This window comes from Pocillopora verrucosa, chromosome 1 (genome assembly GCF_036669915.1).
Source record: "Pocillopora verrucosa isolate sample1 chromosome 1, ASM3666991v2, whole genome shotgun sequence".
In the NCBI taxonomy this organism is placed as follows: domain Eukaryota; kingdom Metazoa; phylum Cnidaria; class Anthozoa; order Scleractinia; family Pocilloporidae; genus Pocillopora; species Pocillopora verrucosa.
Genome location: NC_089312.1, coordinates 11,613,114 through 11,638,273, shown reverse-complemented (window position 1 = coordinate 11,638,273; position 25,160 = coordinate 11,613,114). Strand labels below are relative to the sequence as shown.

The 25,160-nt window shown below is 37.5% G+C and overlaps 3 protein-coding genes across 6 annotated transcripts; 2 read left to right on the top strand and 1 right to left on the bottom strand.

The window, feature by feature from the left end:
• The first annotated feature begins 7,195 nt into the window (after nt 1–7,195).
• Nucleotides 7,196–15,930, top strand: LOC131772596 (dual specificity protein phosphatase 1-B-like). 3 transcript variants are annotated; one of them, XM_066174402.1, is made up of 4 exons: nt 7,196–7,212; nt 11,642–12,070; nt 13,247–13,660; nt 14,085–15,083. In XM_066174402.1, exons 2-4 carry the CDS (start codon nt 11,692–11,694, stop codon nt 14,429–14,431), a joined length of 1,140 nt encoding a protein of 379 aa, XP_066030499.1. In that variant the 5' UTR covers nt 7,196–7,212; nt 11,642–11,691; the 3' UTR covers nt 14,432–15,083. The 3 variants fall into 3 exon arrangements, with proteins under 3 accessions (XP_066030499.1, XP_058944536.1, XP_058944537.1); XM_059088553.2 differs by lacking the exon at nt 7,196–7,212 and adding an exon at nt 11,016–11,086; XM_059088554.2 differs by lacking the exon at nt 7,196–7,212 and adding an exon at nt 15,311–15,930 and having other exon boundaries at nt 11,458–12,070; nt 14,085–14,208.
• Nucleotides 15,931–16,568: 638 nt separating this feature from the next.
• LOC131772583 (endoplasmic reticulum-Golgi intermediate compartment protein 1) lies at nt 16,569–23,556 on the top strand. Of its 2 annotated transcripts, none has more exons than XM_066159322.1 (14): nt 16,569–16,702; nt 17,512–17,573; nt 18,264–18,336; nt 18,688–18,776; nt 19,752–19,785; nt 20,796–20,848; nt 21,021–21,055; nt 21,251–21,295; nt 21,483–21,542; nt 21,659–21,716; nt 21,917–22,017; nt 22,106–22,145; nt 22,424–22,506; nt 23,051–23,556. In XM_066159322.1, the coding sequence occupies exons 1-14, from the start codon at nt 16,683–16,685 to the stop codon at nt 23,156–23,158; spliced, it is 861 nt and encodes a 286-aa protein (XP_066015419.1). In that variant the 5' UTR covers nt 16,569–16,682; the 3' UTR covers nt 23,159–23,556. The 2 variants fall into 2 exon arrangements, with proteins under 2 accessions (XP_066015419.1, XP_058944504.1); XM_059088521.2 differs by having other exon boundaries at nt 21,018–21,055.
• A 618-nt stretch (nt 23,557–24,174) lies between these two features.
• Nucleotides 24,175–24,954, bottom strand: LOC136281725 (switch-associated protein 70-like). Its single transcript, XM_066168580.1, has one exon. It carries the CDS (start codon nt 24,952–24,954, stop codon nt 24,175–24,177), a length of 780 nt encoding a protein of 259 aa, XP_066024677.1.
• Nucleotides 24,955–25,160: the final 206 nt, after the last annotated feature.

Genomic DNA, 25,160 nt, shown 5'->3' with positions numbered 1-25,160 from the left:
CCTGAGCCTGCGCATAGCCGGAAATGAACCTCGCCTACCTGAGTATCATCGTCACTCGTTGCCAGTGGGACGAATAAATGTCACCATCTTTGTTTTTCCTTGGGCATGACATCTTATTTTGAAGCTTTGGATGCGTTTTGGTGCGGCATTTTGTGGATATTCGTTAGCAAAAAGTATTTGGCACAGTGATAATGGACGAAAATAGTCACGCAACCGCTGACTGAAATTCCACCGAACATGAAACAATCTCGAATCAAACGTCTCTTCTTTTCATTTCACTTTCGTTTAGCTTGAAATTCCGCGCAACAATTACTCTGCGCGAAATATTGCAAAACGAAGCAATATAAGCTTGTCATTTTCTTCATATAAGTTATATTAGTTTTATTTGTTCGCTTTTCCCACGCTTTGACCTTACGATGTGACGTTCAGTCACATGACAAGGGCTGAAGGGTGTAAGACTCGAAGCACTGAGTATTTGAGGTTATTCACTCCACAAGCTTAATTCCTCGCATGGACTCTGTGAAACTGAACTCTATGCGAACGCTTCATGCATGAAAACGACTAAATTAAACATCACTACAAAGCTACAATCAGAGCATTGCTCAGAAATTTATTAAAACTAGACTTTCAACTGAGCAAGAAAAAACAGTTTAAGATAGCTTGGTAACATGTAGCTTAGAAAAATTATAAATATTCTTAAAGACAGCTTCATTTCTATGTTTTCACGTTTTTTCTCTAAAATAATAAACTTAACTGAAAAATTAGCTTATCAAGTAATTTAGTCTCCAACACACATTGCAATTGTTACAGCCAAGCTGAACTTCATTAGTTTAAATTATCGCAAAGGAGTTACTCGAACCATGCAACTCTTATTCTATTAATGTGATGGAAATATCTGCATGATTAAAAAATTGAAACTGAAAATTAAACTTGAACGACGTGAAGAGCTTCAGCAGGAGTTACACCAACAGCCTTTGATCTGCATGGATTAAATTAAATCGATTATGTCAGAAACTGTGTCTAAAAGATTTTTAAAGGCTCTTGCAAAACATAAACATGCAAAAGATGAATATCTAACCATTTTTTTCCCTGAGTTGTGTTATTTATAATAAAACCAAACATGGCTAAATACCCTATTTCCGCGAGTGAGCGCCAACGCTGTGATAAGCGCCCTCCCCCGCCTTTTGTGAGTGCCCTTCCCGGAATAAGCGCCCATCCCTTGTCCACAATAATTATGGTGATTTAGCAAGAGGACGAGAACGTCAGTTGTCAACGGTGGACGCACCAAAAATTAACGGTAAGAAACTGTGTTGCGAACGTCGCCCCATTGTGTTTCAGAAGTGACTTAGCAGCTGAAGGTTGCAACGTCAGCGTTATATTTGTCCTTGAATATCCTAACCTCGGTTCTTTAAGGATCACCATCACCTTTTAATTTTCGGTTTCAAAGACCACTCTAAAGACAACGAGATTATCTCCTCTGAGATTTATGTAAAAAGTGCAAATAGAGGATATATTTATGTCAATACGGACCGACTAAGGCTGGTGAATAACATATTTATTTTTTTCCTTAAACTCAACAAAATTCTTTCCAAAAGAACCCGATTAATTTAGGGCTGTAATTACGGCAAGATCTTCCATAAACTGAACAATTTTTGAGTATTTTAAATAGAGGTAACGTATAAATTAAAGAGAGAGGATTCACCGAAACACTTTCATTTGAGTAATGATAAAGGTGATTCAAAAGGCTTCCGACAAACTTTTAAGCATTATTTTTACAAGTATCTGCATGTCACAATCTGACACCTGTCAATTAGAGAGTGCGTAAGAAAAAAAACCGCAAGTACATTTAATAATTATAGATATGGCAAGTAAGTTGCTTGTATGAATCCGCACGGGCGATCAAACTTTAAATTATTTCATTCCAGTAAAGTTTCGTGTCTGTTGATTCATCTATCATATTCTAGAGCCCATTAAATATTTTTTTCTGCGATTTGTCGCGCTGTCATTTCGTTTCGTGCCACTAGATTTAAGCACTACTCGTTGTCGTCATGATTTTACAAAGTTCCCGTCCTCTTGCTAAATCACTCTAAGTTCTCTAATGTCAAACCTGACGGGCCCCTCTCGAAAGGGCCCACTCCTCCTCTTTCACTTTCTAAAATAGTTCGCGATACAAGGAAAAACTGTTCATGTTGTCAATTTATTGACAACTTTTTCAGCTTTAACTGCAGCAGAATCAGTGCACGAGCAGGTGCTTCTGGAATTCCTTAATGTGTGTTATCTGTCCTTTCATAGGTGTATTTGTTGTCCTATTGATGCGCTAACTTAAGAAGTCCCCCCCCCCCCCAGGATTAAGCTCCCTCCTCCCGGTAAGCGCTCCTCCTTTAAGCCGAAAGTTTGAATAAGTGCTCGAGCGCTTATTCGAGCAAATACGGCATGTGTTCTAAAAAATCCCTTTCAAACCTCTTTTATTATAGCGCTTGCTTTGCGCGCCATTTTCATTACTTATGGGTTCCTATTGTTAAATTTCCAGTTCATGGCATTCCAAATTTAAAATCATTTGTGTTTTTTACGTTTCCCTGAAAAAAAGAGACCGAGTTGATGCCTTTTTATTAATTACTATATAAGAATTCCAAACGAACTGCTTCAGTGAATGCACAAAAAAATCAATTTGAAAGCAATTTAAGGGATAATTCCTTCCTCTCTCGTAGGTTGCTAGGGGTAGGGAACAAAAGTCCGCAATTTGGCACTGTAGCTGTTTACCTATTAAGACAAATATTTACTTTTCAAGAAAAAGGGCTCGTTAGAAGCACGTGAACATCACCATACATGCATAAATTGACCTCATTATTTGTCAACTTTTATCCCTGTGCTTGCGTGTTACGGTTGAGAGAAACATACTCGAGTAGCAGTGGAGATTTCCTAATGAATTAAAGAGCTAAAAACTCTGCACTACGAGAAGAAAACGAAGGGGCGTCTTTACAGGTAAGTCTATAAAAGATAAATTCGAGCTGAAGGATTTAATCATACTCAGTTAGCCTTAAAACATCTCAGACACAAACATTGAACACTTTCGTAGGCAATGAGGAAACGAGCGGCATCAGAAATTTTTTTGAGCCAGAAGTGGTCGCTTAAGTTTTTGCTGACTGGTCGAGAAATATATTATTTCTGCCTCGTGATGTTTTCAATCAGCTTCTGAGTTATTTCGCAACTATTCAGCCACACCATGTTTTGCTGCTTGATTTTACAGTGATAGAATGAAAGTAAGATATGGTCGCAAATCACAGCAAAACATAGTTGAAATAACGAGGATATGTAGTCAGCTGCGAGCACTTGCCCTGAGAGTCATGGAGTTGAAGACTCTTTTTAATAGGAGAACATTCTGAAACTCTTATTCATTTCAATATATGCAAGTTTAAGTAGCCGGCATGACAAATTGAATCCGCCATTCGGTTTGTTTACATTGACTTTCCTTTATTGAAAAGCCTTTTATTATAATATTGTTGATAAAGTATCCAAATGGAATCGCAGGAAAACTTAGTCTCCTACATTCAAACGAACAAGCGTCTAATTAATTGCAAAAGACTCCTCTCGGCCTAATGAAGCTCTTTGTCGTTCTTCGTAAGGTGGTTCAGATCTTGCGGACAACGGTCGAAAATATCACATGTATTGTATGAAAACAGGACAAGTTTTATCAACTCTATTTGACGCATTGTGTGATGAAAACTTGAATTTTTATCACACTCGTAGCAGTTTAGCAAAAAGTTGTGCAATTATTTCTATTCTTGTGAGAATTAATAACTTTTTTGTCCTTTTTACGGTCGACTTGTCGCGGCAAAAATACCTTTTCGTTTCAGGTATCCATCGCAACAATCAATCTCTGCCTTCTTAGCACTTCTATGAATCATAGGCTTTAGAAGTGTTAGCATTTGTTCAATCGGCGGCCATTTACTATCTGCTGCATCAAACCAGTGTGTCCTATCACAGCGGCGCCAAGAAAGCCAAATAGTCCTCACAGCTGCTGCCCATCATCCCACCATAGATTTTGTGTTGATTAATTGAAGCCAGCATGGTTCACCGTTACTAAGTACTTCAGGGACGCAAAAGAATCTATCTCAACCATAAAGTAAGTTTTCTCTTTTTTTGCGGTAGCCACTATTGTTATCTGTTAGTGACTCTAAGTTCAGAGTTAAATGGAAATGATAAAACGGAAATCAACAACTGAGAGTAAGTAAGACCGTTTATTGTGAATTTGTCTTGGTATATTATTGAGTTATTTGATACATAGAAACCTTACGTGGATTCTCTCAATTACCGGCCCACTAACATAATTTCAGGGAAGATTTAGACCCACTTAATGTTCAACAAACAGGAGACAAGCCTGGTGGTCTAAAGATATTCATGATAATTTGAATCTCTTCACTTTCTCTGATACACTATTTCTCTATGTCAACTTCTAGCCAAATGTTGTGGTGTATTGCATTTATACTTGCTTTGAACTGTCTCGTTCAATGCGCCGAAATAAGTCCTCCACGGACAGATACTGGAAAAAGTCCGACTACTGAATCGGAGGAAAGACTGCCAAACACTGTGTCAAGGCAAACCAGGCCCGAGCCACAAACGATTAAGACAACGAGTAAAAATTCACCTCAAAAGCCTGTGACCCCAGCGCCGGTGAATGAATTTGCGCTCAACGACATACTCTTCAGAGGACGACAATCAAGTAAGAAAGTATTTCTTTGCTTTACTCTCAGCTTTTGTTATTTAAATCGGCCCACGAGCTGCCTTGAAAGGAGTGGGGGCAGCCATAAAAAATAGCTTATTTTCTTGCCATTTCTTTATCAAATTTCATTCTTTTCTTTCGCAGTCAAAATCGTGTGACTAAAGTATTCAAATGAACTTCTAAAAGAATTTCTTCAGACCATCCCGCCCAAACTTGTGTCCTTAAACCCTTCTCAAAAAGTCACCTGTGCACAGACCAGTTCAGTGGTCATTTACCGCAAGATTATGTTTAGCACAGTGGTTTTCACTGATAATTGACCGCTTAAAAAAGAAGGATTGTAATGTTGTCAGTGTAAACAAAATCAAAAACATATTTTTATGTTCCTATCTTTTAATGAGGGTGGAATCGAGGGCTGGAAAATTTGGCTTGAAGTCTAAACTTAACTAGCGTTAAGGTCCAATTCGAATGTTGAGTTTCTCTTCTAGAGTAGCCAGTAATCAGCGGCAGTAGTGAAAAGAAGATAAATTATTTTGTTTCTGTTGCAGATGAAGCAAGCGCCTTCCTTAAAGCAAACGAACAAAGGGGGAAACAACTAGAGACAACGTACGAACATATACGTGAACAGGATTTGGACGACATTGAGGCGTTAGTTCGGAGAAGAAGTCGGTTACGGTTTTTCCGACGTTAATTTAATAGGTCGAATGGGTTTCGCCACTTCTTAAAATAATATTATTGAATATATTTCCTCTTTAAAATCATTTGGAGAAAGCAGGGACATTGTCTCTACGAGACGGAGGGATAGTACGGAATAGAGAGAGTGGGAGTATTTAATTCTAGACGGGAAGGGTGGTTAACTCAGTTCGACTGCTAAAGGCTGGGAAAGAAGGGGAAGGGGAATTTCCCTATGACAACGATCGCATTTTGAGCTCGAATTGAACTTTCTCCTTTTCCAGTCCTATCTAAACCCGCCATGCTCGCAGGTTGGTTTCTAAGATACACTTTGATTAGACTGAACTTTGATTTTACATCAGTGATAATTGCATTCAAATGATTGAATTCGCAAGAAATAATGTTTGCAGTGCTTTAAATTTCCATGAATGTTGTGTCACCTTCATTTAAACTTTGGTTTCCCCATATTTTATATTTACTTTAAAATAAATTCTGCCGTTGAGGTTACAGTTAATGAAGCGACATTATGCAAGTCAACGTATTTAAAACATTGTGACTTATTGGCTTGTGTGGTTGTTTGTAGCTCGTGTAGAGCAACTTGGTTATGATTCGTTCGTTCGCATGTGCGCAGACATTTGATTGTTGTGTTAGCCCTCGACACATGGTACAAGCAGACCGCTTGCAACTCGAAGTTTAGGGGACGGGGGGGGGGGGGGGGAAGAAACCATACTGAGTAGTCGCAATTAACAACAGCATTTGCGACTTCTTATCACCTTGCAGAGCAGCTATACTAGTAGCAAAAGCTATGTCAATGGGAAGAAATAATTCTGATAATTTTGATCCAAGTTTGTGGAGACAGTTATTTTACCTTCCAACAAGGTTGTTTTTCCCGCCATGTTTGACGCCCGACCGCGGCCGGCACAAAGTTCCCGGGAAATCACTGAACTGTGCCTTTATGCGTTCTAGGCAACAGACTTGTAGTTAAATTTCTACCCCCTTAAAACATCAAAAGTTCCACAGTTTGCGTTACATAGCCGCCCCCCCTCCCCCGCTTCAAAGGAAAAGCCAATTAACCAAAGCATGGCGGTAGCGTGGGCCTAGAGGAAACAAAGGAGGTATTCTGTGCAGAACAGAGTGGGTCACGATTTTGGAGGCCTGACTTGAGAACTGTTATTGCTATCTCTGTTGGCCAATAGTCACTGAATAGTCAACGTTGCTTTTGAAATGAAGGAACATCTGGAGATACCTGCAAATTACCGGTTCGTGAAACTCCAGCGCCAAATTATCAACACTATCACTGCTTGTGCTCCAAACCGGATGCAAAAATTATTATAGAGATTAAAAAGAATATCATCAGATCTATATTTATCATAGTCCTCCTTTTAGTTCTAATGTTATAACTGGTTAGCTATTCTTACACCAAATGATCTTCTTTCTTTGACTTATACAGCGGGTACCAGCCAATAGCTTGTTGATCCAAATTCCAAAATGAAGTCATTAAAAACAGCCTCTTTGTGAACCAACAAGTACATTACGGCCTAAATTTCACAGAAAAATGTATAAACATCAAATAACACCCAGAGGTAAAGTGTCTTCTTTAAATATTATCTCTGAAAACCTTGAAGTCTGAAATGCTTGAATAATATATTAGGACAGTGTGATTTATGATAGGACCTGTGATCTTTTGTTCCCTCTGTGCTGGTATCGGTCAGTCGCTAAATCTACTTCCGGTGATTAGTTGTAGTCCCAGTTTGGTGTATGCGTGAACCTCAGTCTACACAAGGGATATGATGTTTAGTGATTTGAGTATCTAGAGCGGAAAGGTAAGTTTTCATACAGCTGTCAAGTCTTGTCACTTAGTGGTCAAATGAGCGCTTCTTTTGCAATATTCTTACAACACTTATAGACTTACATTTGAGAAACTATCAGTACGAGTTGTCTCTAATTCTTTGAGAAGCTAAGCGAAAAGATTCAAATACGTATTCAAGTGGCTCTCTAACAGAACAGAGATTAAAAACTGGTTATTCGTAGGATTCAGTAAAATTATTGGAAGGCTAAAACATTACTTGGTCTCTCTTGTTTTTCTGAGTTCATATTATGAAGCATAACATGGAAACAGGCTTGGATTGGGCTCCCACGTGTTACAAGTAAATGAATGAATGAATGAATGCATGGTCGTAAATAAGACAGCTAAAAACGCGGGAATGTTTCACTGGTTCCAGATTTTGTTGTGTTATTTGCTACTGAATGTTCAGTGCACTCTCTCCATTCTACAGCGGTAAGATATTGGGTGGACCTCGATACACCAATCGAACTAACGTTACGGTTACAAGAAACGATGGAAGAGAGTATGGTATGAATTGGGTAATGTTAACTGATCAATGTGGTTGACGGTCACCCATACGAAACGGTGCTGTAACAATAAAGCGACTTATAAATTCTGAAGCCTGTATCCAATAGTTACGCCACTAATAAGCATAACGCTATCAGAATGTTTTCTAGCATATTACAGCGGCGAGGATCCGTAGACGATTATACACCGCAATGTGTTCAATGTCATCATATCATAATGATGTTATTTACTACGTTTCCATTGTAGGTTGACCAAAACCTAACTCTTTTTTCAAGGTCATTCAGCAATCTTGCCTTTCCAATTGTAATGTATCCAAAGTAATAAATTGCAATAAGTAAAAACTGCTCTTTTCAGAATCAAAACGATTCTTTTGAGAGAAGAGTTACAGTTAGGACTTGTTAAAAATTTCAAATCCACTCAGTCGGTATTTGGACACTGAATAGGACTAATTGACTTACTCCATTTTAAAATCTAAATGACTCAAGGGATATGTGTACTCCCTCTTTAGAAAGCTCTGCCTTTTTTCAGAGGACGTTTGAATCGCATGAATCGCACCTGCTGCGGAAAAATAACCAAGCCTTTAGCTTTCGGAAATTCTAATGTTCGGTCAGCTAACAACTGCAGACTACTGCACCAGCCATCAAAAACTATTTTTAGCTTCAACGGATGCAACTCCTCTCGGAAACTGAGCCTTAAAAACGATGATGTACGTTAATTATTGAATGTACTCTTGACAATTAAGTTAGCAAGAGGTGCTGTTGCACCACCAATTATTTTTATGTAGTTGTGTATTTCTAGCTAAGTTTGTGGTCATAAGGGCTTGGATTAGTTCCACAACGGAACTGATAGATACTTATTTCTCCTTATGTAAGCAATTACTAGATGATCCGAGAAATCCCATAGGTTCGCAAACAAATCGAATCGTAATGAAATGCAGCTGTGCCTTAGGTCAAATTGAAAACATCTAAGGAAAAAGTTTATCTTGTGCACAGACTAAACAGCCGGAAGTCTACTTCAGTCTGCTCAGATGGCAGCTTTTCCATAGGAAATTACGTTAAACTTGTACAAACAGGCACATGCATGTACCATTCGTTTTCGTGAAGAAAATATAAATTGAATTTGCATGGAAATTTATTACAGTAGTAAGTATAGCTAGACCTAATTGTTTTTGGTGAAAAATCGTCAAAAACGAGTATTTTTTTTCGAAACAAAGCTGGATTTGTAACACTCAACCAGGAAAAGTAGTCCTCTTTGGTGGTAAGGTGACCTTATTGATTTGCCTTTCTAAATTGAACAATATTCTCACAGACTTATTCGAATTCCGGTATTTGGTCTAAGCCTGCACCCAATTTGGAGTGTTTGGCTCTTTCTTTCTTTCTTTTTTTGTTTTTTTTTCTTCCCACCAAATGCCTCTTGTTGCAAAATGCATCCCTAATGACCGGGGGGCCAATTGAGTCCTTCCTCAGCTTTCTAATTTTTTGAATTCAGTGATCTACGGTGGCAAAAGCGAGTAAAAACTTGCCAAGGTCCTGGGTGCAAGTTCCATCTTGACTGTTTGATTGCCGCGTAAATATTAAATATTTTGGCGGCCTTCTGCTTGAAACAAAATCAAATTTTCTTGATTGAAGTATTTCTTTAAATTGTGGCTTGTAAATTGAAAATCTGTCAGTTTTCACGCTGACGAAAATTTGTCCAGCTCCGAGGCAGGACGAAGGCGCCTTTGAAGATTGGTGAGGCTTGACAAAATTTGATAGGATAAAAAAATTACTGGGCGCTCTCGTCTGGCTAAACCGGTGACAGATTCTTTTTTCACAAAATAAACAAAAATTTGTCTAGTGCGCCCTTGAGGTCTAAATTTTTGTTGAAATTGTCGCAACTGTCAAGGTGTGACAAAAATAAAGATATTAAATGCCCCTAATCAGATTATTTATACTCATAGACCAGCTCTAACGTCTTACGCAGCGGAGAAGAAGAAACTTTTGTTCAAGATCCAAAAACTTCTGGTCCCTCGGTGGTTCTCACAGCACCCATCGAAAGAAGAAATTATCCCGAATTACGTGCCACATTTCAGTTGTGATCTGCAGAAAGCAGATCGATCTCGTGCAGGTTCAAATCACCAACCATATTCGAATCAGTTTTTGCCGAGGACTAAGAGATTTACCATCCCATTTACCGGGAGAAATGCTGTTGTTCAGTTAATTTCAGGACTGTTAATATTTTGTTTTGAGACGAGCGGCGAAAAAGCTCAAGTGTACTTTATTTGCTGTGACACAAGAGGAGTTTGCGAAGTTCTGTCCACGAGAACTGCTCCCAGTTTATGAATGACATAATTAATTAATGAATGAGTCCGCTATTTGCGTTAAAGTTTCATACTAAAAACAAAAGCAATATCAGTTTTCACTTTACGAGCCACAGACATTGACCTGTAATCAGTGCGCGAACAGATTTTCAATTTTACTTGTGACATACTGAACTTTCAACTGAGAGGAATCCTTAGAAAAACCGACTGAGAAAGTGTGTTGTTTGTTAAAAGCCGTATATGGACTCTCGTTTCTGCAGTGATATCATCCTTTGTGTAAAATCTATAAGGGATCAACAGAAATTGCTGGCATGAATTGATGTTAGAAATATTTTTGGCTTGATCGGAAGTGGGGTGTAACAGCTAATGAACCATATCCTTGAATCAGTCACGCGATGTTGACAAGGGTTCGCTAGAGTGTCTATTTTAAAACTGGTTGAAGCTGCGTGCAAACTGTAAGAAAGACATGCTTTCTAGGATGGAACCTTCCACATCGATGAGTAAGTAGGAAGCAGTGACTCTCAGTTGGCTCATTAATTGCGATCAAAATGTTCTTATTTGCCGGTGTTTGCCGTCCGGGGAAATCGCAAGTGAAATTTAAGAAAACAAATCAAATATTATCCGGAACGCGTTGGGCGGACATGCACAGCCGGTTACAAATATAGTTTCCCACCAAACTATGTTGTCTGGAATTAGGGCGAGGCTTGGTGGTTAGTAGAATATTTGAAGTGGTGTATGATTTCTACGTATTCTTGGTTCAAATAACATTCTCGCATTAAACTGTTTTCTCGTTTTCACCTTTTCTTCTTTTCGCCTTTTCGAATTAAGAAATGGTGACACTGATCAGTTTTCTTCAAGTTCACTCAAATGGCTCTTTGATTCGCAAAGCGGATTATTGTGGCTTTACAAATGCTCCTGATATGAAAAGACATGACATTCGTTAAAATACTGGTTTGTTTTGTTTTTAACAGCCATGTTTGGACCTGAAATGTGATAACAAAATTCAAATGAGTTTGGACGTGAAATGCGATAGCGATGAGAAAAGGTTTGGTGGAAGACGTCATCAGGCATACCTCCTTCCAAATAATTTTGTCTTACAACTAACGATTTTTTTCACCTTACCCCGAGTCAGATAGAGAATATTCAAGTATCAATTGGACTAGATGAAAAACACAGAATCACCCTCTTAATCTCTCCTGCTCCTCTTCAATCAAAACACCAGTTGGGTAAAAAAATTGGCATACGTAGATCTTTGCAATTTCCTGAGACCCTAATAACATTTCTGACATCACTGGAATGAAATAACTATTGTTTTGGTATTGTTTACCTGTCAGCATTGTATTGGTTTCTTCGACTAAAGACGATATATAATAGGCTTAGACAAAACTCGTGAGGCGCGACACGACGTTAACAAAACGCCTTGAAATGACGTCACCTGGGTTAAAAATAGCAATTAGCAATTCGGGAACAGGGTGCGCGGAATTGAGAGAATATAAAGCGTGAACCTGAAAAAGGTTCATGTGATACTGAAGCCCCGCAAGGGAAAACATCAGTAAGATTTTCATCGTCAAGTAACAGTTCGTATCTGGTTTGATTTCAGGAAAGAAGAATTAAGGAGCTTATTAATCAATCATTGCGGCGTCAAAGAGTATGGTTGCAATGGATGAGAATGACTCTGTATGGCCCCTTGCCCCACTCACTTTTGTAAACATGACCAGTTCTCTGAGTCAGAAATGTATAGTTATTGACTGTCGTTCCTTCTTATCATTTAACGTCGCCCACATCAAAGGATCGCTTAACGTTCACTGCCCTCCTATCTTAAAAAGAAGATTTCATCGTGGATCATCAACGTTAGATTGTCTACTCAAATCTCCTGAGTTGAAACGAAGGGTTGCGGACGCAGAGACTTTAATTTTGTACGGGGAAGGAACTCAGGATTGGATTGACTTGGAGAAGGACAATACGATGAAGATACTCCACATGCTTTTGAGAAGAGAGAGAGTAGACAAGACTCTATATTTCATTAAAGGTAAGTTAAGTCAGCGTATAGTTCAGAACTTTCTTGTAACTCAGTTGAAAGGCCTCTGATAACTATTGTTAGGCCAGCCACGTGTTCCTAAAGTCAATGTGCTGTTATCACTTGATTGTTGCTCTTGGTGTTTAGGTTGAGAGGTCAAAAAGAATTATTTATTTTTGAACAATCCCACTGAAGGGCGATGGAAGTGGAAATATCGATTATTTCGCGCTTGAATGAAAGCGAGGGAATGTTGTGATGATGAACCACTACAAAGGCGAAGCGTCATCAATGTGTACTACTTGTTTACGTGTGCTGCTCATCATGAATTCATGAATGAGCGAGTTTCTTTGTTATTGAAATAAAAGTAAATGAATGAACGTAATGACATCACGTATGACTAGCAGAGTGACTCGCTGGTCCCTATAGAAAAAATTATGAATTGAAAACAGTCTTAAATCGAGTTTGTGATAAAGAGGTCGAACATCATTGCGGTTTTCCTTTATAGAATGGGTAATTTTTCCTTGCAATGTTGGGCTTATTGGTTAGTATCTCCTTCAGTTAAAATTTGATGTTCAAAAGTATTTAAAAGCACGCACAAACATGTTTTCTTTGACGAGCTGTGACGGTACACTCAGTACACTCAGCTGATTTCTTTTCCTTCCCAAGTTTTTTCTGTAGTTAAATAACGGAGGCGAATACCAGATCTTTCAGTCCTGACGAGCACATTTTCAAATCTTCTTAGACTCTAAACTTAACGTTTTCTGTCTAGATAGTGCGTGATGTTCGGCCTCCTAATTTGCAGATAGAGGATATTTCACCGTCACCGCTTTCGGTGAAGATTGATTTGGTCTAATCCCTAGGACGACCGTTGATGGAGAATTACACGAAGAAACGTCATCGATGCATGAAGAATCGTCACTTTATTGTCTTCGTGATTCCTAGCATGTTTTATAATGTTTACAATATTGAGTAAAGCAATGAGCTGCAATTCAGGCAGTAACAGACTGAAAGGAGCCTGATAAAATTTAGGCTTCAACAGAAATTGCTTAAATTGCAGCTTACCTACGAGGATCATTGCTTTACTTGATTTTCATCTTCAGGTCAAACTAATTTTATTTCATTAAAAAATTTTGATCACTTTCTATAGCACCAATTTTATTGACTGCTGTCTTCCCTTTTTTTTCGTAGGAGGATTTGAAAAATTCGCGTCGTCTTTCCCCTCCATGTGCTACTTTGCAAATCCCCATGCGGCATCACAAGCATGTTCCAGTCCTCTCGGATTAAAGCTCAAAACGAAAGATTTTAAAAGATTCAGCCCGAGAAACGAGATCGATCCTGTCAGGGATTATGCCGAGTCGCGCCCAAATGTGTCAGCCAAGCCAAATGAGCCTGTTGAAATCTTACCACATCTGTATCTTGGAAGCGAATTCCACTCGTCTCAAAAGGAGCTCCTTCAACACTTGGGTATCACTGCCATAGTCAATGTTTCAAGTAATATTCCGAACTTTTTTGAGGATACATTTGACTACAAGTCTATTCCGGTTGACGATACTTACACCGCAGATATCGGCCGATGGTTTGAGGAGGCAGCGATGTTTATAGGTAAGAGATTCTTTAAAACGCAAAGTGAGTATAATCGATAAAAAGAAACTTCATGGCTCTAAGATCCACGCTTTCCCAAAAAAATTTATTAAACAAATATTAACATGCTCCTGAAAGTTCGAGCTGGTCTTTTAGAGGTCAAAACAAGAATCACTGGAACTTCCTTTATATTAAGACAATATAAAAAATCAATCTCTTAAAGCGATCTCGGAGCTTGTCAATTGATAAGCTTTTGAATAATGAAATTATTGACAGCCAATATCCATGGTAAGATTTCCTTCAATCAATGTTATTCATAAGAAGATTTCCTTCAATCAATGTTATTCATAAGAAGATTTCCTTCAATCAATGCATTAAGACTTAGCTCGTCTATTCTTTAAATGTATTTTAATTCACCGTTCTCCCTTTTGTCCCCTCATTTCAGATTCAGTGAAGAAATCGAAAGGACGGGTACTAGTACATTGCCAGGCTGGGATCTCAAGATCAGCCACTATTTGCCTTGCCTATCTTATAAGTAGACATCAACTCAGGTTGGACGAAGCTTATGAGTACGTTAAGAAGCGCCGTTCAGTTATATCACCAAACTTTAACTTCATGGGGCAACTGCTTAACTGGGAATCAGAGACTCAGCTTACAAATAGAGTATCGAGCACACACACACCCACCACTCCCTTTGGATTTTTCAGTTTTTCTCCGTTGCCATGTGGATCCGAAATGACTACCTCTGGTAACAAACAGAATTCACCTGGGCTCGTGACTTCACCCATGTAGCTCAGTAGCATTAGAGGCAAGAAGTCAAGAGTGACAAATTCTTTTGTTCAACTAAATCTGATTTTTGTATAGAACAAATGGAGAGTGTATCTGAATTATATTAAATGTACCCATATCCATTATATCAGCCAAAAAAAAAAAACCGTTATGCTCTTTTCTCACAGGACGCATCGTTTTCTCCACAGTCTAATTATTTATGGTTTACACAATAGTTTATCTCATGAATTGCATGTGGTAAAATTATCGTCACTGTACGCTTTAAAAAATGAAGCCTAGGACGAAATTGAAGTGGAAAGAATAATATTAAACAAAATAATAAACCGTTTTCTCTTCCACTTTGATGAAGAATATTTTTGTACTTATGCATTAATGAAAAAACAGTTTGTTTCATATTACCCAGGTAGTAGATAAAATAAAACAGGCTTATACTTTATGGTGGCAAGAATATAAGTAAGCCGAATTTTGTCAAAAACAGACTTAAAAGAAGAAATACTTGAAATATGTGTACGATATATTTATTTATGAATTTAAAAATTTGAAGATGTAAATTTGAAAAGATGTAAGTTATATTAATCATATATTATAAGGTACTTGACCAAACACAGATGAATGGCGCCCAAATATGTTTGAATAAATTATGAGGAAAATCCTACTATTGCTTGTATTGTAATTGCCATTGACCATTTATAATTTTTCGCAGTGCAAAGACCATCTATTTGACATTAATTATCAAGAGCAACAAGAGATCACGATGGAATCTCTTGAGAGCAACCAATGTTCAACTTTTCTTTAAATAAAGTAACCGTCACAAAGAATGGACATTGTGGCATTTGTCTCGAATTTCTCGGAATTAACATTTTCTTTCTTATTCCGCTTTAGTTAAAGCGTCAAGGGTTATGGCATCCGCTGATAGTCTATGATAGGCAGCTGCACACCAGAAATAGCTCTCGATGTCAACGTTTTTTGGGCATCTTCTGAGCTAAACAGCCTCCTACGATATAGTGAGAACTCACTCAGCATCCAGCGTTTCTGGACAGCATTCTTGAAAACGTAGACCAGAAACCTTGGAAACCAATGAAGGGGTCTTCTTTAAAGGCTTTTATTGGGGACCATTATCGCGACTTTTCTATCAGAGAAAGAATTGAAAGATCGACTGACTCCTCACTCTTGTCCTGAACTGTCTCAAGTTTCTTGACGATTACACGATTTGTCAAAGGACGAATGCCGGTGAGGGCATCATCGAGAAAATGTTTTCTTTGCATTTTCAGTGAATGAAACTATTCCCGAGATTTTTAAATACTTCGAAAAAAATCCCGCAGGAACTGTTTGTTACCAAAAGTATCTTTAAAAAGCCTTGTTACGGTATTTTCCCCACACTGAAATTTCAATTTTATCTAGTTCAATTACTGCCAGTCACTTGTGTGTGGAGAATTAATAATGCATTTACAAATTTCTAGAACCGCTTTTGTGGAGTTAGGGGCATGTCATGGTGGCCGAAATGTAGCAAAATTTAATAAAAATATATTCTTATTCGCTAAAAAATTTATTCATGCGTTAAAAAATATCCTTATTCTATAAAATTTTATAAGTGCTTGGCTTAGGCCTGGTCGCTAAGCACAAACATGACGACGGAAGAGCACACCAAAGAGTCGACCGGTGCTTTGTTAGGTTTTCCCAGCTATTTGCTCATCAGCTTGACATGTGTGAGTACAGTGGCTTGATCTAATCCGAGTTAACCTTCGAACCATTTTACTCGCACATGTCAAGCTGATGGGAAACGGCTGTGAAAAACTAACGTAACCTCAGTCGACTCTTCGGTCTTCTCTCCCGAACTCTTCCGTCGCCATGTCTGTGCTGTTTGACCAGTCCTTAGTCTGCCACGTGATTTTATCAATCGAATGAAATATTTTTCTACTAAAAAAAATATTTTTCATCGAATGAAAATATTCACTATAATAGTCTCATACTCTTCCTCTTATGGCGGAAAATTAAATGATAAGAATTTTTTTTTTCGGCGGCTTGCCACGCAAACGAAGAGCACTAGTTACCAAGCCTATTACTATCATTTCAAGCGCGCAAGAGCGGAAGGTTGGTAAGTATATGTTTTCAGCCAATCAATATTCACTACGTGGAAAACTATAAATGGCGGCAAAAAAATTGCCACTGGGGTAAATATTATCGATTAGCCGTCGTTCACGGTTCCGTGTGTGGCGATTTTTACGATTGAGTGGTCTAATTTCACCGGGGAAATATGCAGTTTGATGTTAGAAGGTAAGAAGTTCTAATGAGTGATAAGCTTGATCTGTATACTTGATAGTTTCGATTGGTAAAATAAAAAATTCTCCACAACTCTAAAGTGATGCACACGTGTCAAAACACGTTTGCTGGTGTACTTTTGGCGGCTGAGGAAAGGAAACCAGGACCGTGTACCCTCAAAATTAATCGGGAAGCTAAACTCGCCTTGCGTCAGATACAGAAACAGGATATCTGATTCCATTGACCTGGTTTTCCTCATTTTAACATTCAGTTATTTGAGACATATATAATTTAATTCAGAATATTTGATATTAATTTATTATAAAAGATTAAAGATGGTTTGTCTACCTTATTGTAAGTCCATTTTCAAAGCTTCCGCGTCGAATATGAGGATTCCCTCAGCAAAAAAGAAGAACAGAGTAATTTGGCCTGTACTGTGCTATATTTGCAATCTTAAAATTAGACAGGCAAGGGCTTTGTTTAGTACTTATTTTGAATGAAATAAACATAGATCATTCTCAGCTTATTACATTCGGAAATGATTTTGAATAAAATTCTAAGTGTCCTATTTTCTCTTTGTTTTAAGGTTTGACAGTCATATTTAATCAGAAGTACATAAATACAAATGTAAATATTTTATAATGAAAGCTTGAAAGCCAAGAGCCCTTTAGCAGTCATGTGGGGTCCGACAATAAAGGCAAGAAAAATTTGGTTAGTTTGTCTTCAGGGCCAAGGAGAGGGTCCTCTAAGCCAGGTGTTACAGGAAGGTCACATGTACATGAAACAGTGTGTTATTTCCTAGCTGGTGTTTTTGTTTCTAACAGGTTTGATGTTTATAGAAAAGTTCCCAAGGATTTAACAGAACCCACATTGACAGGGGCAGTCAGTAAGTTTTTTTTTCCAATACTCATACTAGAATACTCAGCTCCCTTCTCTTTGTTAAATTTTCTGCAAGGCCCACAAGTTTCTTGTAACCAACATAGATGGGGAGGGGAGGGGGTCTGAAATGGAACTGTTTCAAGAATTATGCTAAGGAATGTCATCATGAGTAACACTTTAACATGACTCTCTTTGCGCATTTGCACTATCAATGTACTGTATGTATTCAGAAACAAATGAAAATATTTAGGTCTCATGCTGTCAGATCTCTCTTCTTATGTTAAATATCAACAACTCATTTGGAATATACTGTACAGTGGCATGATTTTCTTAGTTTTTTAACATTGGAAAGAACAAATATGTACACAATTTTTTCAGTTGATGATTAAGTCATTGACTAGTGTCCCTTGGAGATAAGATGTTCTAATTCAAAAGCACGCTGAGTTAAAATGAACTTACTAGAGAAAGACTTACTGGAGGAACAAAACTGAGAACAATATTGTGTGAAATTTCTAGAAAGTTGAACAGAGCACATTCAGAAATGTACATGTAGATTATCTTCAAAATTTGACTGTGGCCAAGGTGTTGACAGCTTGAAAGTAATATGAATTATGTTGAGTATTCAAGATGAATAGTTTCTTTTTACTGCTGTTATAGCTGCAGCAGCCTAACCCTTCTACTATTTTTTACTCAACAGTCTCAATATGCAGTTGTCTGTTTATAGTATTTTTGTTGTTATCAGAATTTTACAGCTTTATCAACACAGAAATGTAAGTGCCAATGAAAAATTTTAATTTTTTCAATTAATAATTAGATGACAGTAAAATGGTTGAAGTCATACCTTACTGAGTTGTTATTTATGGAAATTTGTCGTCTTGATTTTTCTTTATTATTGATTTGTATATCCTTGAAAATGATTTTAAAAGAAAAAATGCATTTCAAATCTGGCTTAAAAAAGATAATAGTGCATGCATTGAAGGGATAGTAGATCAGGTATCCTTGATCTTTTATCTGGTATTTTCCTTAATTAGCTGCAGTTTACCATTACTACAGCTTTTACATGTTGCTTTGCATAAAATTCTTTTAATTTTCAAGGGGGATTTTTTCTTGTTTTTCTTCAGCGTTAGTGAGTTGTTTGTAGATAACCCAACAGAAAATGACCGATTGGATGTGAAATTGAACATAACTTTGCCAAGGATGAAGTGTGAACGTGAGTACTTTGGGTTGTCACCTAATATATTTTAGTGACTATACTGTTTTGTATTTATAAGAGAAATCTTCAAATCTCACCTTACCTTGCCTTTCTTTACTATTCACATGTTGATTTTGGGTTGAATCATGCATCATGTTTAAACCCTCTGCCAGCCTCCCCTGATGTGACACTTATTAATGCTTTGTCTTTTTGAGATATTGACTAAATGTTAAAATAACAAAATGTAGGCATCTCATTAGAGAGGGCAAGTCAGCATTTTAGGCTTAGACCTTTGGTCTATCCACCTGCTGCCATTATAAGCTCACCATTTGTGATCAGGTGGCCATGTTAGATTTTGGGTTAAAGTGAATAGTGAGGGGAGGGGAAGGGAGAGGAAAAGAGAAAAAGACAGATAGTCTACCTACTTCCCAGATGGAAAAGGCTTATGAAACAAGAAAACCCTCCTGATTGTGGCCTTTTACTGCATTTCTAGAAAAAAATTTAATGACTAATAATCCATCAAATTGATATTTATTTCAAAAGTGGAAGCCAATGGTTAAAATTGTTGAAAGGGAAATGCACCTTCCTCCTGTATATGGAAATTTTGCCAACTATATAATAACAAAGATTTATGCTCTTGTGTTTATTTTAAATTTTTGGTCCAGGATATAATCAATTGGTATATACCACTCAATTGAATGGGCTTTTTGTGTGTGTTGATTGGCAAATTTGTAAGTAAAAAGCAAGTACTATTCATCCCCAGCAGTTGATGAGACAAAATAGTGTGTCAAGAGTTAAATGTCTGCTCATTATGCAGTATATTGAGAGACATAAACTAATTTTTTTGCCATGTGTGTGATGTATACCAGAACTGGTAACCTCAGTGTCATTAAAAGTGGTGGATATTTACCTCCATTTTGATGAATAATTGTTAATCATTCATTTCATTATTGTTACTTTAAAATTATGCAAACTTTGACCTCCATTTTTCAGATCTTGGTCTGGATATCCAGGATGAAATGGGACGGTATGTTAGGCAAAATAATAAGGATATTGATGATAATAAAAATGATAATTAAAATAATAATGATAATTTTGATAACAACAGTTTTAGTTACTGCATTATCTTAATACTATAGAGGTTGCAAAATAATGGTTATGAACTTTATTTATCACATAAACTGTGGTGTTATACAGGGATTTCTGGCCCTGAGAAAAGCCATAACAACATATGAAAAAATGTGGTATTTTTTTTCGCGTGTGTTAATATAGCCAATCAGCTGCTGACACGTCACTTGCCTTTGGCATCACTGGGTCAGGTTGATGAATGAACAACAAAGCCTTCATGATTCTCAATACAAGTTGTTTGTCCGAACTTTCTCGAATTATGGCGGCTAAAACATTAAAAATCTTATATTGCTGACAGACAGTGAGGTTCCAACTTTCCTAGAAGGGGAAGAAAACCAATACAATAAAAGAAAAACTGAAAGTTACGTATTCAGTGGCTTTGGTGTTTGCATTTCTCTTGGCTGAGAATGAAAGTTGACAATTGGAAGATTTGCCACTTGCTGATTTTTGGCTGTTTACCTGAAAGACTTCTACTGTTGATAAGAATAAAGTCAATAAATGAGAATTTTGTGAATTGAAAATTACCAACATTGTTGTTTTTGTAATCATGATTTGATGCATTTTTCCATCTTAAGAGTAAGTGTCAACTCACTCGATGATTGTTATTCTGCAATTGTCGATTCATTCATTTTCATTCATTCATTAATGTCAAGTCAGCTTTTCTTGTCACTAAAGGGCTATTGTGTTTATATGATAAAAAAACAATACATGGTTGCTTATAGATATGGAATTTTTCTTCTCATGTTCAACTCGACATCTCACTCATTTGCTGTGCTCACGCATGAGCTATCGAGTCAAACACTTGAAGAGAAATTCCATATCTACACGTGCCCATGTATTATTCTCTATATATTAAGCACAAGTAGCGTGTTGGTCATGGCTGTAAATTATTGTAATATTTATCAACAGGCATGAGGTTGGTTTTCAGGAGAATACCCACACTGAAGAAATGAATCACGGAGGTACATGCACAATACACTTGTTTGTACTTACAGACACTACTTGCATCACATTGTGTACAGTTTATCCAAGTTTTCCTGCAACAGATATTTTTGCTCATCCACCAATGTAAGGCTTTTGTAAAAACGATTCCCACATACATACAGTGATATTGTGAAACTTGGGTTTCAGAAGGATGTGTTTTCTCCTGCAAGTTCAACATAAACAAGGTATGATAGACTCTATTGCTTTCAAACAGATAACCTCAAAACATAAAGGATTTGTAACTCAAACTAATGAACAATTATCTTTATTGATTGGTATCAGCATGGGGTTACTCTCAAACATGACTTGCATAGTACAGATCTTGGGGTAAGAGGGCAGTGTGACAATCCTTTCTAACTCGGGATTTTTCTTTCCTCAAGGTTCCTGGTAATTTCCACGTGTCCACCCATGGAGCAGGTGCACAGGTGACTGCTTTGGTTCTCATTAGTTATTCTTCTTAAATCCTTGTTAACTTGTACACAGCATGCTCTCTCCTCAATCAGGGAAAAGAGCATGGTGCCTGATGAGACCAAACAACGGCTGTGAATGAGACTGCCTTATACCCTGACTGAAGCAAATTTTATAAAATGATTTCTATTGTGTCTTTCACAGCCAGATAATCCAGACATGGCGCATCATATTAACTCTCTTAATTTTGGATCAGAAATTAAGGTAATACTGAGGTTCACTGCTGTAATAGTTTTTTTACAGTACTTGTGAGGAATAAAAAGCAAATTGCTGTTGCAATTGCTAGTCTTTATCTGACTTGTATGTATTTTCCAACACAGGATAAACTTCCTGGTGCTTTTGTGGCTCTTAGAGGACGAAATAAAGAAGATGTCAATAGTGAGTAAAAGCGATCATACCATAATAAAGCAACTTTCTCGAGACTCTACTTGGGATTTTTTTCAATCTCTTTTCAAAAACTTTTTTTTCCCAAAATTTAGTTGCCAAACTTGTCTCAGCAAGATGGCTCAGAGCAGTTTCACTCTTACGTTGTAGTGTACACACATACATGTATTAAAATAGATGCCGTTGTTTTACAGGTTTGTCTTCGCATGACTATGTATTGAAGATTGTACCTACAATTTACGAGAAACTGGATGGAACTACGACCTTCACATATCAATATACCTGGGCTTATAAGGTTATTTTCTCGTAACTTCAGTCTACTTCCCACTTTTTGTTCCTGATAATTGGTATGAAATGTTACTATTTGTATTATTTTTCTTTAGGATTATGTAGCTTATGGACATGGCGGCCGGATTTTGCCAGGTAGGATATTAGTTATGTATTGGGTTGTTAGCGTAAACAGGGCTTGTCCCTGTAAGGATCGACGGTTTTCTCGAAACATCAGCTTTTAAACTCATTAAGGTGGCCAAAATACGTTATCAACTTAGTTAATTACCTTGCTATACTCTCCCAGAGACGCAACACCACTGTTTCTTTGGAAACTTACTCCTTTTATTCATTGGTTTCAATTAGCATTTTGTGCAGTGAAGTTTTATTTTCCAAGATTAATAAATAGTTTTCTCGTTTTCATATCATTTCAGCAATTTGGTTTCGCTATGATTTAAGCCCAATTACTGTCAAATACGTGGAGAGACGCAAACCGCTTTATCATTTTATCACTACGGTATGGTTAAACAGTTGTCGCTCGTCAACTCTTCTCTGGCACTTCTAGCTAATATCATTCAGAAATTTGTATTGGTAAAGTTATGCCTTATATGTGGTTAATTAGTTGCTCTCCTGTTAGCGTACCTTTGTTCTCTTTAATTCACCTTCTCATTCACCTTATGTGCAGTTATGTAGCGTCCATATTGAACGAGGGCTATCGTAGGTATTCGCCTGTCCTCTTTTGTACAGTACTTCTTGAAAAATAGGAGCACACTACAATGTAAGTGAAGAGATCAATTCCCTAACCACCTCCCTCTGTACCCCCCTCTCCGCGCCTCAGAAATTGAGGTGAAACACGCTTTTTGTACAGATTCGTACATATATATGTGAACGCAATGGCTTAAATTGGCACAACAGGACCAGTTTACAACTTTCCAATATTAAAATCTCGAGTAGTACCGAGGTGTGTCGTCCCTTCCCACTACAGCTGCACGTACATGTATTCGTTCAGTATTTTTGTTCACCAGAGTTTATTCCAAACGACTCTGTTTGGTTCTTTTCAGGTTTGTGCTATCGTGGGAGGAACTTTTACCGTGGCAGGAATTATTGATTCCATGATATTCACTGCAAGTGAATTGTTTAAAAAAGCACAGCTTGGAAAATTAAGTTAATTTAGGCTAGTAGAATAATCGGTAACTGAAGAGTCACATCGAAATTCCTTTTGCGTAGATGTTCCTTATGCACATTTCAGCAGAGATACCGTTAATTTGTATATTTATTTCTCCAGAAAATTTTGTATTGCCTTCAGAAGGAACTAAACTCAAGTGTTCATCCCTTTTTTAACGTGAAGACTTTTGAATTTATGGTTTTGGTTTTTTATTTGTTTACATATACTTGGTTTATATGAGGATATTCACAGAAGTTGGTTACTGCGAGGCTGACCGCTATAGTATTATTAAAGTTCATAATTTCATATAAAGGTTAAATAGTATATTTAAAAATAGTTTTGGATGTGTGCTATTACCCGGTTTTCTGTAATAAATATGATAGGGTTTGCTGAGAAGAGAAATTGACAGTGTATGGCTGGTGTTATTGTTTGTCTGATGAACTTCCATTTTGTCGGTACCTGTTGTTCTATATTGGTCTGGGAACGAGTAATTTTAAGTATTTGGTACACGGTTAAATCACAGCTCAAATGGTCTCAGCAGCTAACACGGGTTATCGATCACCCACACCTGGTAAAATGATTTTGGTTCTTGGCCTTAAAACCCCAGTTTTTTTAATGCTGTATATTTGCCGTCGACATCCATATTTTTTAAATACTTTTCGTTTACCAATCCGTTTTAAACTTTACCATCTAAATCTCTACTTTGGAACGCAACGGAGATTGAGATTAACCTTAGCAGTCTTTTTTCCATTTGAAACCTACTTATAAAAGAAGTAGGTCTTGAAGAAGTTTCGTCATTTAGGGAAGGTTGTGTAACGTCTGCGTATGTAATGATATGCGCCTTGGGGCTGGTTTGATCAAAGAGGTGGTTATCTTCCGTTAGCTACGTGTTATCACTTCAACGTGTACGCAAGAACAATTTTCAGGAGGAAGGAAAACTCTTGCAAGAGTCAGAAAGGTGAAAAGAAGGCAATATCTAAAACAAATGGAAAGTCCAACCGCATAATTTCATATATTTGGTTACATGATTCCTTTAACACCTTCTCCAACTTTATCTTTAAGAACTCTTTGTTCTTCTATGTGAAAATTTAAAGTGCGAACTAGCCTTTCATTTTCTTTTTTCTCATTTTGTAAAGCGCACTTATCACTTTGTCTCTGCTCGGCAGTTTCCTTCAACAGTTCCTCTTTCTTACGCAAAGTGAGACGCAGTTCCTCCAACCTCTGTATTGCGTTCGCCTTTTGGGTTTCCATGAGTGATTCCTCGCGCTGCACGGCTTTCTTCTCTCTGACTATTTCGCTAGTGACACATCTGATAGAAGTCTTTAGTTCCTTAATACGCGACTGGTAGAAATCGATCTGAGATCTTAAGTGGTGAACCTGGTTTTTCAATTCTTCGTTTTCTCTTTTTGAGGGAGCATTCTCGACAAGGAATTTTTCAGAGACCAAAATCTGCGCTCTTAGTTTCAAATATTCTTCTTGATAGTTTTTTCTTTTGTTAAACTCTTTAAAGTCTTCCAGAATATATTTAGTTTGCCTTTCCTCCGACGAGTTGTAATTCACTGAGGAATATGGGGGAAAGCAATCGATGAGCTTTCCAAGTTCTCTGCGGAGACGTGAAACCAAATTGCACCAGTCGTGGGCTGATGATTTGACGGTAAGAAGTTCCAATTTAACTTCGATTTCAGCAACAATCTTGCTGATAAATAAGTTAATTTTGAATATATGTAACATGACCTGCTCGTTAGTTAGCTTGCGCCATCCTTCCTCCCTCTCAGTTGCTGACTCATTCAATTTCTCCATTTCCTGGTTCTTTACCTCAGCCGTGGAAAATAAGTTACGATAATTGGACTACGACTCACTTGGAAACAATTTATAAGAGAAATCACCCATGTTAAATTTGCCGCAGACGAATCTGTGTTTTGATGAAATTATTGTCCGTTTAAGTATGATGCAAACGCAATTCAAAAGGCGGATTCAGAGCACGCGTTCATTGCACGCGCAGAGGC

What these genes read in the sequence shown, in the direction of transcription:
- LOC131772596 (XM_066174402.1), top strand. Translation starts at nt 11,692, where the DNA reads ATGGTTGCAATGGATGAGAATGACTCTGTATGGCCCCTTGCCCCACTC. An exon ending in GACTCTATATTTCATTAAAG is followed by an intron (nt 12,071 to 13,246) that starts GTAAGTTAAGTC and finishes TTTTTTTCGTAG; the next exon opens with GAGGATTTGAAAAATTCGCG. An exon ending in GGAGGCAGCGATGTTTATAG is followed by an intron (nt 13,661 to 14,084) that starts GTAAGAGATTCT and finishes CCCTCATTTCAG; the next exon opens with ATTCAGTGAAGAAATCGAAA.
- LOC131772583 (XM_059088521.2), top strand. Translation starts at nt 16,683, where the DNA reads ATGCAGTTTGATGTTAGAAG. An exon ending in AGCTTTATCAACACAGAAAT is followed by an intron (nt 18,337 to 18,687) that starts GTAAGTGCCAAT and finishes GTTTTTCTTCAG; the next exon opens with CGTTAGTGAGTTGTTTGTAG. An exon ending in TGGCGGCCGGATTTTGCCAG is followed by an intron (nt 22,146 to 22,423) that starts GTAGGATATTAG and finishes ATATCATTTCAG; the next exon opens with CAATTTGGTTTCGCTATGAT.
- LOC136281725 (XM_066168580.1), bottom strand. Translation starts at nt 24,954, where the DNA reads ATGGAGAAATTGAATGAGTCAGCAACTGAGAGGGAGGAAGGATGGCGC.